This window comes from Zalophus californianus, chromosome 7, assembly GCF_009762305.2.
Source record: "Zalophus californianus isolate mZalCal1 chromosome 7, mZalCal1.pri.v2, whole genome shotgun sequence".
Taxonomy (NCBI): domain Eukaryota; kingdom Metazoa; phylum Chordata; class Mammalia; order Carnivora; family Otariidae; genus Zalophus; species Zalophus californianus.
In genome coordinates this window covers 69,420,848-69,435,560 of record NC_045601.1, presented here as the reverse complement: position 1 = coordinate 69,435,560, position 14,713 = coordinate 69,420,848, and the positions used below count along the sequence as shown (strand labels likewise).

Sequence of the window (14,713 nt, the reverse complement as noted above, 5' to 3'; positions counted from 1 at the left end):
ATTTTTCTGCTCCCTTTAACTCAAAAAGCCTAAAAAATGTAGCCTACCTTAGCTTTTAAATTCCTTTCTTTCCATTCTCTTTAGAACACAATCACATTTTTTTTAAATCCCACTGCTCCCCACAAAAGTGCTCCATGAAATCACAAATGGCTTCCAATCTGCTAGACAGTCAATTTTCAGCCTTCATCTGAGCTATTAGCAACATTTGACATAGTTGATTACTCTCTCCTCCTTGGAATGCTTTCTTTACCTGGTTTCCAGGACATTATATATTTCTGCTTTTCCTTCTATCTCAATGGCTGTTCCTTCTTGGTCTACCCCATTGGCTCCTCTTTATCTCTCTGACTTCTTAATTCTAAAAAGCCCCAAGGTTCAATCCTGGGACCTCTTTTTTTTTTCCTTCCTTATCTACACTTACTCTCTTGATGACTGTATTTTTGTCTTATGCCTTTCAGTATCCCCAATAATCTGGTATTAAAACTTCTATCTCCAGGTTGAACTTGTCCCATGAATTCTAACCATGCACATCCTACTGTGTACCAGACATCTCTACTCTGATGTTAACACACACCTCAAACGTAATGTGTATGAAATAGAACTCTTATTCCCATTCTTACCACTTGAAACCTACTTTTCCCTGTCTTCACCAATCCCAGTTAATGGCAACCCCATTCCAACAGCTCAGACCCCAACCTTGGAGTTCTCTTTAACTCCTCTCTTTCTCTTCCATCCTATATCCATTCTATAAGGAAATCCCGTAAGTTCCACCTTAAAAATATCACCAGAATCTGATACTGATCATCACTCTATTGCTATCACTCTGATCTAGGCCACTGTGTCAAGTCTGGGTTGTTGCCTTAGCATCTTAAATGTTTTCCTTGCTTTTGCCTTTGCCCTCTCTTTCAATCTATTTTCTTTCTCTCTCTCTTTTTAAGTATTTTATTTATTTATTTGACAGAGAGAGAGACTCAGTGGCGTGTGAGAGCACTCACAAGCAGGGGGAGTGGCAGGCAGAGGGAGAGGGAGAAGCAGACTCCCCTCTGAGCAGGGAGCCCGATGTGGGACTTGATCCCAAGACCCTGAGATCATGACCTGAGCCGACGGCAGACGCTTAACCGACTGAGCCACCCAGGCGTCCCTCTTTCAGTCTATTTTCACATAGCAGTCAAAATGATCTGCAAAACCCTCCAAATGGCCTCCCAGCTCATTCCAAGAAGAGGTAATGTTTCTAAAAGGTGCACAGCCTGGTCCCGTTACGTGACATGCCTCCTCCCATTCTACCACCTGCTCATTCTGTTACAGTATGTCAATCATGCCAGGCCCATTCCAGCCTCAGAGCTTTTCCTTGCTATTCCTTCTGCCTAGACCACCCAGATGTCAGCATGGCTGGCTCCTTCACCTCCTTCAAGTCTCTAGTCAAAGTCATCCCCTCGAAAAGGTCCTTTTAAACCATCCTATCTATCTATCATCTATCTATCTACTTATTGAGTATAGTTGACACTCAATGGTACCTTAGTTTCAGGTGTACAACATAGTGATTCAATAAATTTATACATTATTCTACGTTCCCCACAAGTGTAGCTACCATCTGTCACCACACAATGTCATTGTTGACCACCGTATTTAAAATTGCAGTGCCCTGACATTCCTTAGCCCCCTTTTGTTTTATTCTCAACAGTATCTAACCAAGTACATATTATATTTATTTTCTGTCTTTCCTCCTTTTCCCCCACTGGAATATAAACTTAGTTTTGTTCCCTAGGTTCACCCAGTAGCTAGAACAGCGCCTCCTGGTAAATAGCAGGGCCTTGATACATATTTGTTGAATGACTGAAAAAATGAATGAGGAAACAGAAGCCCAAAGAGGCTGACTGGCTTGGTCAAAACCTTAGATGTGGTTAGTGCCAAGGTTCAAACTGGTTTTCCCGGCAACTCATGGCTGATGCTCCTTACATCTAAAATTTTGCCTATTATTCTTCTTCAGAGTTTTGTCTAGGTGGTGAATGGGGGGAGGCCAAAGGGCTGGCTCTGTGCTCTGGGGTGGGTGAGTGTTTGGTTCTTCTTATCTTGGTCATGCCACTCTCCAAATACCTCAATTACTGTTTCCCATCAATTCTCACCTCCCCCAAAGTTACGCTCAGGCTAAGAACGCTGTTGGCAGCTTGTGCTACAGTGTTAGGTACTTGCTGTAGTATTAGACACACTGAAAACACTGTCCAAAGATAATCATGACGATCTTACTGCTTCTTTAAAAGACTGGGCCTAAGCCATCCCAGAGACATTAACAACTTTCATCTCCTCTAGAAACTTTCAATCAAGAAGATTGCATAATTTCCTATTTGGTCTCTGTGCTTGGCAGTACTATTGCAGACTGTACCCTTTATTGCACCCTGTGGTTAAGACTTACAAAAAAAAAAAAAAAAAAGAAGAAGAAGACTTAACAAATGCTTTTGCTTCAGAATCCTTCTGGGTCAGTTTTCCTTTTTGTTTAGCACTGCAAAAATGAGATCTGCCCTAAAATGTTGAGAGAGAGGGAGAGAGAAGCAAAAGAGAGAGAAAGCAAAAGACAGAGATAGAGAGAGCAAGCCAAAGTTTGAAATATATTTATACCTAAGAAGGCATGTGGGCCACCTGAGGAGGCATACTTAGCCCTACCCAACAGCTATTCTCTGCATGAAACCTCTCCCTTCTCTAGAGGGTGAAAGACCATGGGCAGTACAGCCCAAAGAAAGGTGGTAGAGCTTTGCCTCTACCCTCCCCTTGTTTTAAAAATATTTAATTAATTTTCACAAATAAAAACTGTATATATTTAAGGTATACAAGTGATGTTTTGATATGTGCATGTGAACTGAAATGATTACTACAATCAAACTAACATATCTATCACCTCCCATGGTTATCATTTGTGTGTGTGTGTGTGTGTGTGTGTGTGTGTGTGCGCGCACGTGCGTGCGGTGAGAACATTTGAGATCCATTCTTTTAGCAAATTTCTATTGTATAATACATTATTTTTAACTATAGTCACCATGCTGTACCCTGTTTCCGGAACTTATTCATCTTATAACTGAAAGTTTGTACCCTTTGATCAATATTTCCACTTTTGCCCCACCCCCTCCCTGAAGCTTCTAATAACCACCATTTACTCTCTGTTACTATCGTTTGCCTTTTTTTAGATGCCACATATAGTGAGATCCTGCAATATTTGTCTTTCTATGTCTGGCTTGCACTTAGCATAATGTCCTCCAGGTTTACTCATGTTGCTGCAAACAGCAGGATTTCTTTCCTTTCCTGAATACTATTCACACACACAGCACCTTTTCTTTATCCAGTCCTGTCAATAGACGAGTTGTTTTCACATCTGGGCTATTGTGAATAATGCTGCAATGAATACGGGAGTGCAGATATCTCTTGGAAATAGTGATTATACTTCTTTCAGATATATACCCAAAAGTGGTATTGCTGGGTCACCCTGGGAGTTCTGTTTTTAATTTTTTGAGGAATCTCCATCCTATTTCCACAGTGGCTGCACTGATTTACATTCCCACCAACAGTGCACAAGGGTTGGTTCCCTTTTCTCCACATCCTCGCCAATACTTGTTATCTTTGGACTTTTTGATAATAGACCTTGGCAATAACCTCTTAACAGCTGCTCTTCCTCTGGCATTCTGGGAGAGCCCCGTAACTGGGGCTGCTAGGCAAACCCACTGTGGGTTCCATGTCTTCTAAGGAAACACACCCCATTCCTGCCCCCTGTACTCGACACACCACAGAACTGACCTTCACGGTTGTGATGCCACTTCCAGCATGGTTGGCATCCAGCCCAAAATGGTCTCCATGACTACAGCTAAGGAGGGGTTTGTTGAGCCAACTTTAATACTAATGAGCAGTGTAGTAACGACCTTGCAATGTTGGCACATTGACCACTTTCTCTTCATCTCTTAGCACAAAATAGACTTACTATAATTATAAACTAAATGATCTGTTTTATTATTTAAAGAAAAAGTACTAAGTTCAATGCCTTATGTCTTACTTTTTGCTGATACACATTCTTGGGCGTGTTTTTCAATCAGGAGCCAACACTCAAGTCATATAAACTCTAGGGACTGTAATTCCATTTTAGGAAAAAAAAAAAAACAGAAAAGGAAAAAAAAAAGAGCAAGACATTTCCATTACTCCTTGACTTCGAGAAGGCGGCCTCTATTTTTGTTTTGCTCCCTTTTAGTTTAGAGGCTATACTGGGCACTGTGAGTGGCTCTAATTTGCTAGTAAGAGCACTGCCCATTGGGAGTCAGGAGTTTGGGGTAGAACTGCACAACTGGACAACTAGATACCAGAGCTGGGTTTGGTCTAAACTGACCAAGTAGGGGAGTGGGACAGGCAGCAGTATGTGTCTGGAAGTTTCATAGTCCAAGAAAGAGCTTTCAGACTCAGCCATGAGGGACCCCTGAGAAGCACAGAAGCTGGCTAGGAAGTGTAGAGGTGAGCCAAGTGTGAACAAGGCTGGGACAAACCAGAAGTTGATTTGAATTTGGTGACAGGATAATGACGGGGTTTAAAAATTTCCAAGGAGCTAATCAAATGTTTCTTTCTTTCTTTCTTTTTTTTTTTTTTAAAGATTTTGTTTATTTATTTGACAGAGAGGGAGAGAGTGAGAGCGCAAGTGGGCAGGGCAGCAGGCAGAGGGAAAGGGAGAAGCAGGCTCCCCGCTGAGCAGGGAGCCCGATGCGGGGCTCAATCCCAGGACCCTGGGGGATCATGACCTGAGCCAAAGGCAGACGCCTAACTGACTGAGTCACCCAGGTGCAAATCTTTTTTCTTACATCATATGAGCCAAATGCCAATTAATTCCAAGCAGCTACTTTCCATGGTAATGTTTGGGATGTTTGCTTATTCACTACTTAATTCAAATTCTAAAGTCATTCACTGAGCTAAGTGGGACAATGACTCTAGAGCCTGCAAGGACATTTTAGTGTGCACACATGGAGAGGAAAACAATGCTTAGCACTTGGGGCCACAGGAGGGTGCTCTGAGCAGAGGGAGTGGGCTCTTGAAAGGAGGCCTCAGAAACAATTACAGGCCCACAAAGGAAAATGCCACTGTGGCTGGCTTGCATGCTCCATCAGCAAGATACTTAAAAGCTGGGTTACTGACAATATGAATTTATGTTTCATAGGAAGGAAAAAAAATCTGGTTATATCTGAAGGTTTCACATACCTGAGCACCAGGTTTTAATGGTTTGGAAGTGTAGATAATGTAGAAATGGCAATCATTTTACACGACTAGGAAGAAAGAAAATCAACACATTGCAAATTCCCACTTACTTAGAACACAAACAAAGCAAAAAGGCCAAATAGCAGATTTTTGTGTGATGTCTATACAATGTGCCTCTTGCTTTAAAGGGCCCCTAATGCTGGGGCGTCTGGGCGGCTCAGTTGGTTGAGTGTCCAACTCTTGATTTCAGCTCAGGTCATGATCTCAGGATCTTGAGGTTAAGCCCCTGAGTAGGGCTCTGTGCTCAGCGGGGAGTCTGCTTGAGATTCTTTCCCTCTGCCCCTCCCTCTGCACTCTCTTTCTCTCTCTCTCAAATAAATAAATAAATCTTAAAAAAAAAAAAGAGTCCCTAATGCCAAGGAAATAAGTGATTATCAGGGATTTGACCTAAAGAAACTTTTAGTTATGCCATATGCATTTATATCCTGGTTTCCTTTAAATTTTACTGTCTTCTTATTGTATTATGATAAATAATTCAAGGACTTCAGAGTTTTAGGCATTTTTATGGGTAGAAACTAGGGCTCAGAGAGGGGTTTAAGTGACTATATCAGGATCCCAGAGCTAACTGGGGGCAGGCCAGAGTTTAGGGCACATGGTCCAGGAAGTCTCAAGATGGGGCCAATAGTCACTGAAGAGAGACTAAATTACATAAAATATGATTTTCATTTTAAACATATTTTAATATAACCGATTTTTTTGAAAATCGGTAAAAAACACAAATGAAATAGTTCTCAAGCAGATATAGATAATAAATAAACTATAAGCTCCAACCTCTCCCCAAGATCATTCTGGATAATTGGAAGTTTCCAAATATTTCCAGAGAATTCCAGAATTGGAATAAACTGCAAAGGCATTCTTGCTGCCCATCTAGAGGAGAAGGGATCTTAACATTTGATGAATGCCTACTATGGGATAGAGACCATGCTGAGAACTTCTATGTTTATCATCTCAGCTAATGACAGGTTAAATATTCGCCCATTGATGTAGATGAGGAAAATCCAGCTCAGGATCACACCACAGCTGCCATTCCTTGGCCTTCCCACATTAGTTGATACATAAGTTTCCCTCCCTACACCAGCCCTGAGTACGTTATCTGCAACCGATTTGTCCTTTAGCCTCCGGTACTAGGATCTTTCTAGTTATCTAATTCCTAGGGGTGTGAGGAGTGTGGTACTGGAGCCTTTCATGTGGGTACATAAAAAAGAAGAAGAATGTGAAAAAGCACTGTTGAGTGCTTATGCAGTCCCCACTCTTAGCTGGCCTCTCTCTTGTTCTGCAGGGCTAACAGGAGATGTTGTTTAACAAGGGACTGGATCTGGTGACCCTCTCTGACCCCTGTGACTTGGTTGCGTATTTGTTTTTTAATGTTGAATTTGGATGCCTTTCTGTGGAGCAGGTGCTTGCTCCACCTCATCCTAGTGTCTTATACGCATCCTGCTTTATTCATTTTTATTACTTGCCAGGCCTCTGGAGGCATTTGGGTTTGTGACCCCTGGAATTTAATGCTAGTGGTACTACTAGCACCTCCCATCAGGGTCATGGGGCCTCTGGTATCTTTCAGAGTTGCTGCGAAAAGCTGCTCTGTTGCTGTGGGCCACTGCCCAACTCTGGGGCTCCAGTCACACAGACTATAGATTTGAGTTGTACCTCTGGGAACTGTGCAGTGCACAGCCTGCACAACTGTTTGTGGTGGCCCTAGTGTTAGACACTGTATAGATGCACAGTGAAAGATTCTGGACCTGAACCCAAGGTGTAAGGCTGCTCAGTGTTACCCTTGGTCCCATGTAAATGAAAGGGAGCGAAGATGATGAAAATAGAGGACTTGTATACACAGTTCAAAGGGTGACCAATTTCATGTTTTGTCATTATGAAGCCCATCTTTTAAGTTCCTGCAGCTTAGGCCATCCAACTGAATGGATGTCAACTCTCAACAGAACGGGTCCAGCTACTAGTGTCCCTATAGTACAGATGTAACTGTACTCACTGAAGTAATTAAGAAACATGAGTAGGGTATTTTCAACAATGGTGAGAAAAGCAAGTTTGCACTTCTTAGAATCCTACTATATTAACTGTGAAAATTACTGATTGCTTTTACTTTTCCCCCAAGCAAGGCAGGTGCTGTGAATACTCTCATTCTTTTACTCTCAAGGGAAATCAAGTGCTCCTTCAACCATCTGAAAGAGAAAAACCATAGCCACGGTCCCAGTGACTCAGATCCCACATCTAGGACTGTAGCAAACTTTTGCTGTCCTACTCAAAACCTGAAGAGTAAGTGAACTAGAAACTACGAGTGGCTATGAGCCACAGGTGAGGTGAGGCTCCCTGACAAAGATGCTCTGCTCAGATTCATGCCTCTGAGATTTTAAGTGCCTCAAATAGAAACTGGCTATGCGGCAAACCTAATAGTTTTGGTGACTTGGACATCAGCCCCTGAGCAGGAATGGGGCCCAGGGTCCACCTTTTAGCTCCTACTTAGCCAACTGTCTACAGGTTGATAAACCTCCACGAGCAATGACACGCAAACCAAACTACCGTACCTCCTCAGGCAAGCTGACCACCAAGTCATTTTTCGTCTGTCCAACCAGCGCCTGCCAGAAGTATTCACTGCATGCGGCCAGCACAGCCCGGTGGGCCCGGAACTCCTTCCTTTCCACGATCAGAGTCACGTCACAGAGAATATCCTTTTTCCGCTGGTCATTGAGGCCCAGGAGGATGTTGGTGCAGTGGACTGTGGACTCATACACATACATGGGGGAGTCAGGCTTCTCATCCACAGACATGCCGTTCACACCCTGAAAGAGAGAAAGGTGGGGTCACCAGAGCTACCTGAGTCAGATACAGAAGGTGAGAAGAATGTCACAGTTCCTGTGACCCACGGCCATGAGCCTGGCAAAAAGAATTGTCCTTTAACATATTCATGCTCAGCACAATGAGCTCAGAAAACATATCTGGAAAGTCACGTTCGATGGCTGACTTTTATCTTTCCTTTTACTGCATCCTTTTACCCCATGGAAACAAAGCCAGGTCCCTTAATGAAACACCCAAAACATTTAAAACACATAGGTATTCTAAGACTTAGTAGTTTTGATTTTGCTAGCCGACTGAAAAAGGAACTTCCACATATACATGGTTCCAATTCAAGTATTGATTGAGCTTTGTGCTAAGGGGAAATGAATCATTTTGAAGTGTTTACTATGCTCTCTTGACAAAGTACACGTAAGCTCCTAGGTTGACGTTTGGCTAAGATGCCAAGCAGAGTAAATATCTAATCACAATACATAACTGAACAAGCGAAGTGAACTTTATGTGTACTACAGAGTTGGTAGAGCGAGCTATCACAATTGCCTTCCGCCACTTCAAGACAGAGCACAACCAACGGAATGCTGTTGTCGCTCATGAAATGCTCTTGAAAAGAAGTGGACTTGTGCTGTCATTATCCCAGCAGACTTGATATACATCCTCTTTAAGGAAACACAATATATCCCATTAAGAGTCATAAAAAAAGATGTATTCGACAGTGAAGATTACTTTACAAAAGGGTTCTTTGCTTCAAGAAGTATGCACTGATGTACTTTAAAAAGTAGTGTCTATAACTAATTTACATAGTTTTTCAGGAATGTCTACTACTAGTATGAATTCCAATAAAGTTTTACTTTCCTTTTGGCTTCATTCTTATTTATTTTAATAACTTTAACCCACGATAAATTGCATATAGTTATAGTGGGTGGTCTGATATGTTTTAGCATATGTATGCATCACAATCAAGACAGGGAACATACCCTACATCAATCATCAAAAAAATCTTTCCATGTCCCTTAATAGTCCTTCCCTTGCACCTCTCTGTACCCCCCTTCCCCCAAAACTACAGTCTGCTTTATGACACTATATATTAATTTGTATTTTCTATATTTTATGTAAATGGAATCATACAGATTATATTCCTTTATGTCTGGCTTCTTTTACTCAGCATGGTTATTTTGCAATTCCTCTATGTTGTTGCGTGCATCAAATGGTTGTTCCTTTATTGCTGAGTAGTGTTCCATTGTATGGATACAGCACAATTTTTTATCCATTCATCTACTGGCGGATCTTTGGGTGTTTCCAGTTTTGGGCTATTACAAATAAAGCTGCTATGAATTAGTGTATAAATCTATGCATGAACATATGCTTTCATTTCTCTTGTGTAAATTCCTAGGGGTAGAATGGATGGATCATTTGGTATGTGTAAGTCTAACTTTTTGAGAGACTATCCCTGTTTTCTACAGTGGTTGTAGAATTTCACATTTCAACAGCAGTGTATGAGAGTTCTAGTTCTTTCACATCCTTGCCACCACTTGTTATACTCAGTCTTTCTAGTTTCAGTCATTCTAATAAGTATACCATGGTATCTCTTTGTGGTTTTAATTTGCTTTTTTCTAATGACCGAAGATGCTGAACATTTTTCATGTGCTTATTTGCCATCTATTTACCTTCTTTGAAGAGATGTGTACTCAGATTCTTTGTCCATTTTCTACTGGTCTGTTTCCTTATTACTGAGATTTGAGCATTCGTTATATACTCTGAATAAAAGTCCTTTATCAGATATGTGATTTGTGAGTATTTTCTCCAAGTCTGTAGCTTGTCTTTTCATTCTCTCTTTTTTTTTTTAAGATTTTTAAATTTACTTTTTACAGAGAAAGAGACAGTGAGAGAGGGAACACAAGCAGGGAGAGTTGGAAAGGGAGAAGCAGGCTTCTTGCAGAGCAGGGAGACCGATATGGGACTCGATCCCAGGACCCTGGGATCATGACCTGAGCCACTCAGGCACCCCTGTCTTTTCATTCTCTTAACAGTGTTTTTCGAAGAGCGGAAAGTCTTCATCTGATGAAGACCAATCAAGCAATTTTTTTCTTTTATGGATCATGCTTTTGGTGGTATGTCTAAAAAATCTTTGCCTAAACCAAGGTCATATCTTTTTTTCAGATTTATACATAGATATTACTATTTTAATGTAATTATAAATGATTTTGCTTTTTAATTTAAATTTCTGATTTTTCATTGCTAGTATATAGTAATATAAATTGTTTTTGTGTATTGATCTTATATCCTGGAGTTTTGCCTAACTTGCTTATTAGTTCTCACAGCCTTATTTATTTATTTTGGTACATAACATAAATTTTGTAAAAACATGCATGTTGTTTGTGAATGAAGACATTTTACTTCCTTTCCAATCTGAATGAATTCAGCGTCTTTTTCTTGCTTATTGCATTGGCTAGAACCTCTAGTGCAATGTTGAATAGAAGTGGTAAGAGCAAACATCCTTGCCTTGTTCCTTATGTTAGGGGAACACTTCATCCTTTCACTGTTATTTATGACGGTAGCTATAGGTGCTTCGTAGATGCCCCTATTGAGTTGAGGAAATTTCTTTCTATTCCTAGTTTGCTGGGAATTTCTTTTTTTTAAAAAAATCATGAATGGATGCTGGATTTTGTTAAATGTGTTTTCTGCATGTATTGATAATCACATAATTTTTCTTTTTTAGTATGTTAATATGAATAATATGATTGATTTTTGAATGTTAAATCCATCTTGCATCTCTAAAATAAACTCCACATGACCGTAATGTATTTGTCTTATTATACATTGTTGGATTCATTTTTTAACATTTTGCTAAGGATTTTTGCATCATGCTCATGTAGGATACTAGTCTGTAGTTTTCTTTTCATATATGTATTTTTAATCAGGGTAATGCTGGTCTCACAAAATGAGTTGGAAAATATTTCTTCCTCTTCAATTTTCTAGAAGAGTCTTTGTAGGATTGGTATCATTTCTTCCTTAAATATTTGGTAGAATTTACCTGTGAAGTCTCCTTGGCCTTGAGTTTTAACTACAAATTCAATTTTTTTAAAAAATTGTCAAATTCATTGGCTTCAAGTTGTACATAGTATTTCCTTATTTTCCTTTTAATATTAGTAGAATCTTTGTTGAATCTCATATTCCTGATATTGGGAATTTGTGTCATCTTTCTTTCTTTTCTGACCAGGTTGGCTAGAGGTTTATAAATTTTATCAATGTTCCCAAGGAACTAGCTTTTGTTAAATTGATTCTTATTGTTCTATTTTCTATTACATTGATTTCTGCTATCATTGTTGTACCCTTTCTTCTGCTTACTTTAGGCTTTAATTTGCTCTTTTTAATTTTTATTACCTTTTATTATTTTTTAAATTTTATTTTAATTCCACTATAGTTAACATACAGTGTTATATTAGTTTCAGGTGTAAAATATAGTTATTCAACAATTCTATATATTGTACACTCAGTGCTCATCATGATAAGTATACTCTTAAACCCCTTCACCTATTTCACCCATCCCCCGACCCCAATCTCCCTACCTCCCCTCTGATAACCATCAACTTGTTCTCTATAGTTAGGGATCCTTTTTTGGTTTGTCTCTTTTTTTTCTTTGTTCATCTATTTTGTTTCTTAAATTCCACATTTGAGTGAAATCATATGGCATTTCTTTCTCTGATTTATGTCACTTAGCAGTAGACTCTCTAGATCCATCCATGTTATTGAAAATGGCAGGATTTCATTCTTTTTTACGATTGAGTAATATTTCATTTATCACATCTTTATCCATTCATCTCTTGATAGACACTTGGGCTGCATCCATAATTTGGCTATTGTAAATAGTGCTGCAATAAACATAGGGGTGCATATATCCTTTTGAATTAGTGTTTTCGTATTCTTTGGGTAAATACCCAGCAGTGGAATTACTGGATCATATGGTAGTTCTATTTTTAAATTTCTGAGGAACCTCCATAATGTTTTCCACAGCGGCTGCACCAGTTTGCTTTCCCACCAACAGTGCAAGAGGATTCCTTTTTCTCCACATCCTTGCCAACATTTGCTGTTTCTTGTGGTTTTGATTTTAGCCATTCTGATAGGTGTGAGGTAATATCTCATTGTAGTTTTGATTGGCATGTCCCCAATGATCAGTGATGTTGAGCATCTATTCATGTCTGTTGTCCATCTGGATATCTTTGGAGAAATGTCTGTTCATGTCTTTGGCCCATTTTTAAATTAGATTATTTGTTTTTTGGGTGTTGAGTTTTATAAGTTCTTTACAGATTTTGGATACTAATCCTTTATCAGGTAAGTCATTTGCAAATATCTTCTCCCATTCGGTAGATTGTCTTTTAGTTTTATTGACTGTTTCTTTTGCTGTGCAGAAGCTTTTTATTTTGATGTAGTTTCAATAGTTTATTTTTGCTTTTGTTTCCCTTGCTTCAGGAGACATATCTAGAAAAATGTTGCTAAGGCTGATGTCAGAGAAATTACTGCCTGTGCTCTCTTCTAGGATTTTTACAGTGTTGGGTCTCACATTTAGGTCTTTAATCCATTTTGAGTTTATTTTTGTGTATGGTGTAAGAAAGTGGTCCAGTTTCATTCTTTTGCATTAGCTGTTCAGTTTTCCCAACACAATTTGTTGGAGAGACTGTCTTTTCCCATTGCATATTCTTACCTCCTTTGTCAAAGATTAATTGACCATTAACTTGCTTCTCTTTTTCCAGTTTCCAAAGGTGGAAGTTGAGTTCATTGATCTGAGATCTTTCAACTTTTCTAAGAAAAGCTTTAATGCTATACATTTCACTACAAGTAGTGCTTTAGCAACATCTCACAAATTTTGAAATGTTGTTTTAATTTTCATTAATTTTAAAATGCTTTCTAATTTCCCTTTTTGTTTCTTTCTTAATGTAAAAATTATTTGGAAATGTTATTTAGTTTCCAAATGGTTGAAGGAGTTTCCAGATATCTTTCTATTATTGTTTTCTGATTTAATTCCATTGTGGTCAGAGAACAAACTTCTAATGACTTCAATCCTTTTAATTTATGGAGACTTGTCTTATATCCCAGAATATGGTCTATCTTGGTAAATATTCCATAGGTATTTGAAAGGAATGTGCGTTCTGTTGTCGGCTAGAGTGTTCTGTAAATATCAGTTAAGTCAAGTTGTATAATAAATGTTCAAATCCTCTGTATCTTTACTAATTTTCTGTCCAAGGTATTGAGAAGTCACTGAAATCTCTAACTCTAATTGTAGATTTACCTATCAGTTTTTGCTTCATGCAGTTTGAAATCCTGTTATTAGATGCATATGTGGTTAGAATTTTTATTTTCTCTTGATGTCATTTATTCCTCTATCACAAAATGACCTTTTAATTCCTGGAAATATCATTTGCTTTGAAATCTAATTTGTCTGATATCAATAGTCACGTCAGCTTTTTTTGCTTAGTGTTAGCATCTATCCCCCTACTTATCCTTTTAATCTATATTTAAAGTGTATTTCTTGTAGGCAACATATAGTTGAGTCCTGCTTTTTAAAAAAAATCCAAGGGGTGCCTTGGTGGTACAGTCAGTTAAGCATCAGACTCTTGGTTTCAGCTCAGGTCGTGATCTCAGGGTCGTGAGATTGAGCCCTGCATAGGGCTCCGCTGCTTAAGACTCTTCCCTCCTGCCTCTCTAAAATAAATAAATCAATCTTAAAAAATGTCCAATCTGATAATCTCTGATTTTTAATTCTGGTACTTATACCATTTACATTTAATGTTATTATTGACTTGGCAGGGTTCAAATATGCCATTTTGAAACTTGTTTTCTCTTTGTCCCATCTGTTCTTTGTTCCCTTTCTCCTTACTCTCTGTTTTTATATTAACAGTATTTTTTATAATTCAAGCTTATCCCCTTTTTTGACACATTGTTTTGTTATTTTATTGGTCACCTAGGGTTTACAGTATGCTTCTTTAAATTATCACAATCTATCTTCAAGTGATATTATACCACTTCATATAGAGTATAAGAATCTTACAATAGTATGCCTCCATTTCTCCCTTCTTGGTTATGCATTTTACTTCCACAAATGTTATAAACCCCACACTACATTGTTACTATTTTTGTTTAAACAGTTATCTTTTACAGAGATTTAAATAGCAAGAAGATAAAGTACACACACACACACACACACACACACACACACACACTTTTCTTCTGCCTGAAGTACTTCCTTTAATATGACCTGCAGTGTGGATATGTTTGTGTCTTAGTCAGCCTGAGCTGTTATAGCAAAATAGTAGAAACTGGGTAACATAAACAATAGGATTTCCTTCCCATAGTTCTTCAGTCTGGGAATTCCAAGATCAAGGTACCAGCTGATTTTGGTTCTTTGGTGAGGGCTCTCTTCTTGGCTTGCAGATAGCTGCCTTCTCACTGTCTTTGCATAGGGAAGAGGGAGAGGTCTAGTCCCTCTTTGTTTTTTTACAAGGATACTAATCCCATCTCCATCTCCAAAGACCATTGCATTGGGGTTAGGGCTTTTGGAGGTGGACTTAAGCATTTGGTCCATCATAGTTGGTGATGAATTCTTTCACTGTTTGTTTCTCTTAAGAAGTCTGCCCCCTTCATT

General features: G+C 38.9%; 1 protein-coding gene across 7 annotated transcripts in view; it reads right to left on the bottom strand.

Annotated features, from left to right (window-relative positions):
- Nucleotides 1-14,713, bottom strand: part of BACH2 (BTB domain and CNC homolog 2) — a 363,517-nt gene that overhangs the window by 69,843 nt on the left and 278,961 nt on the right. For all 7 annotated transcript variants that reach the window (XM_027603995.2, XM_027603993.2, XM_027603994.2 and 4 more), the window contains one exon: nucleotides 7,809-8,063. In XM_027603995.2, the coding sequence (XP_027459796.1) occupies nucleotides 7,809-8,051 (243 nt within the window). In that variant the 5' untranslated portion in view covers nucleotides 8,052-8,063. The remainder of the gene's footprint in view (nucleotides 1-7,808; nucleotides 8,064-14,713) is intronic.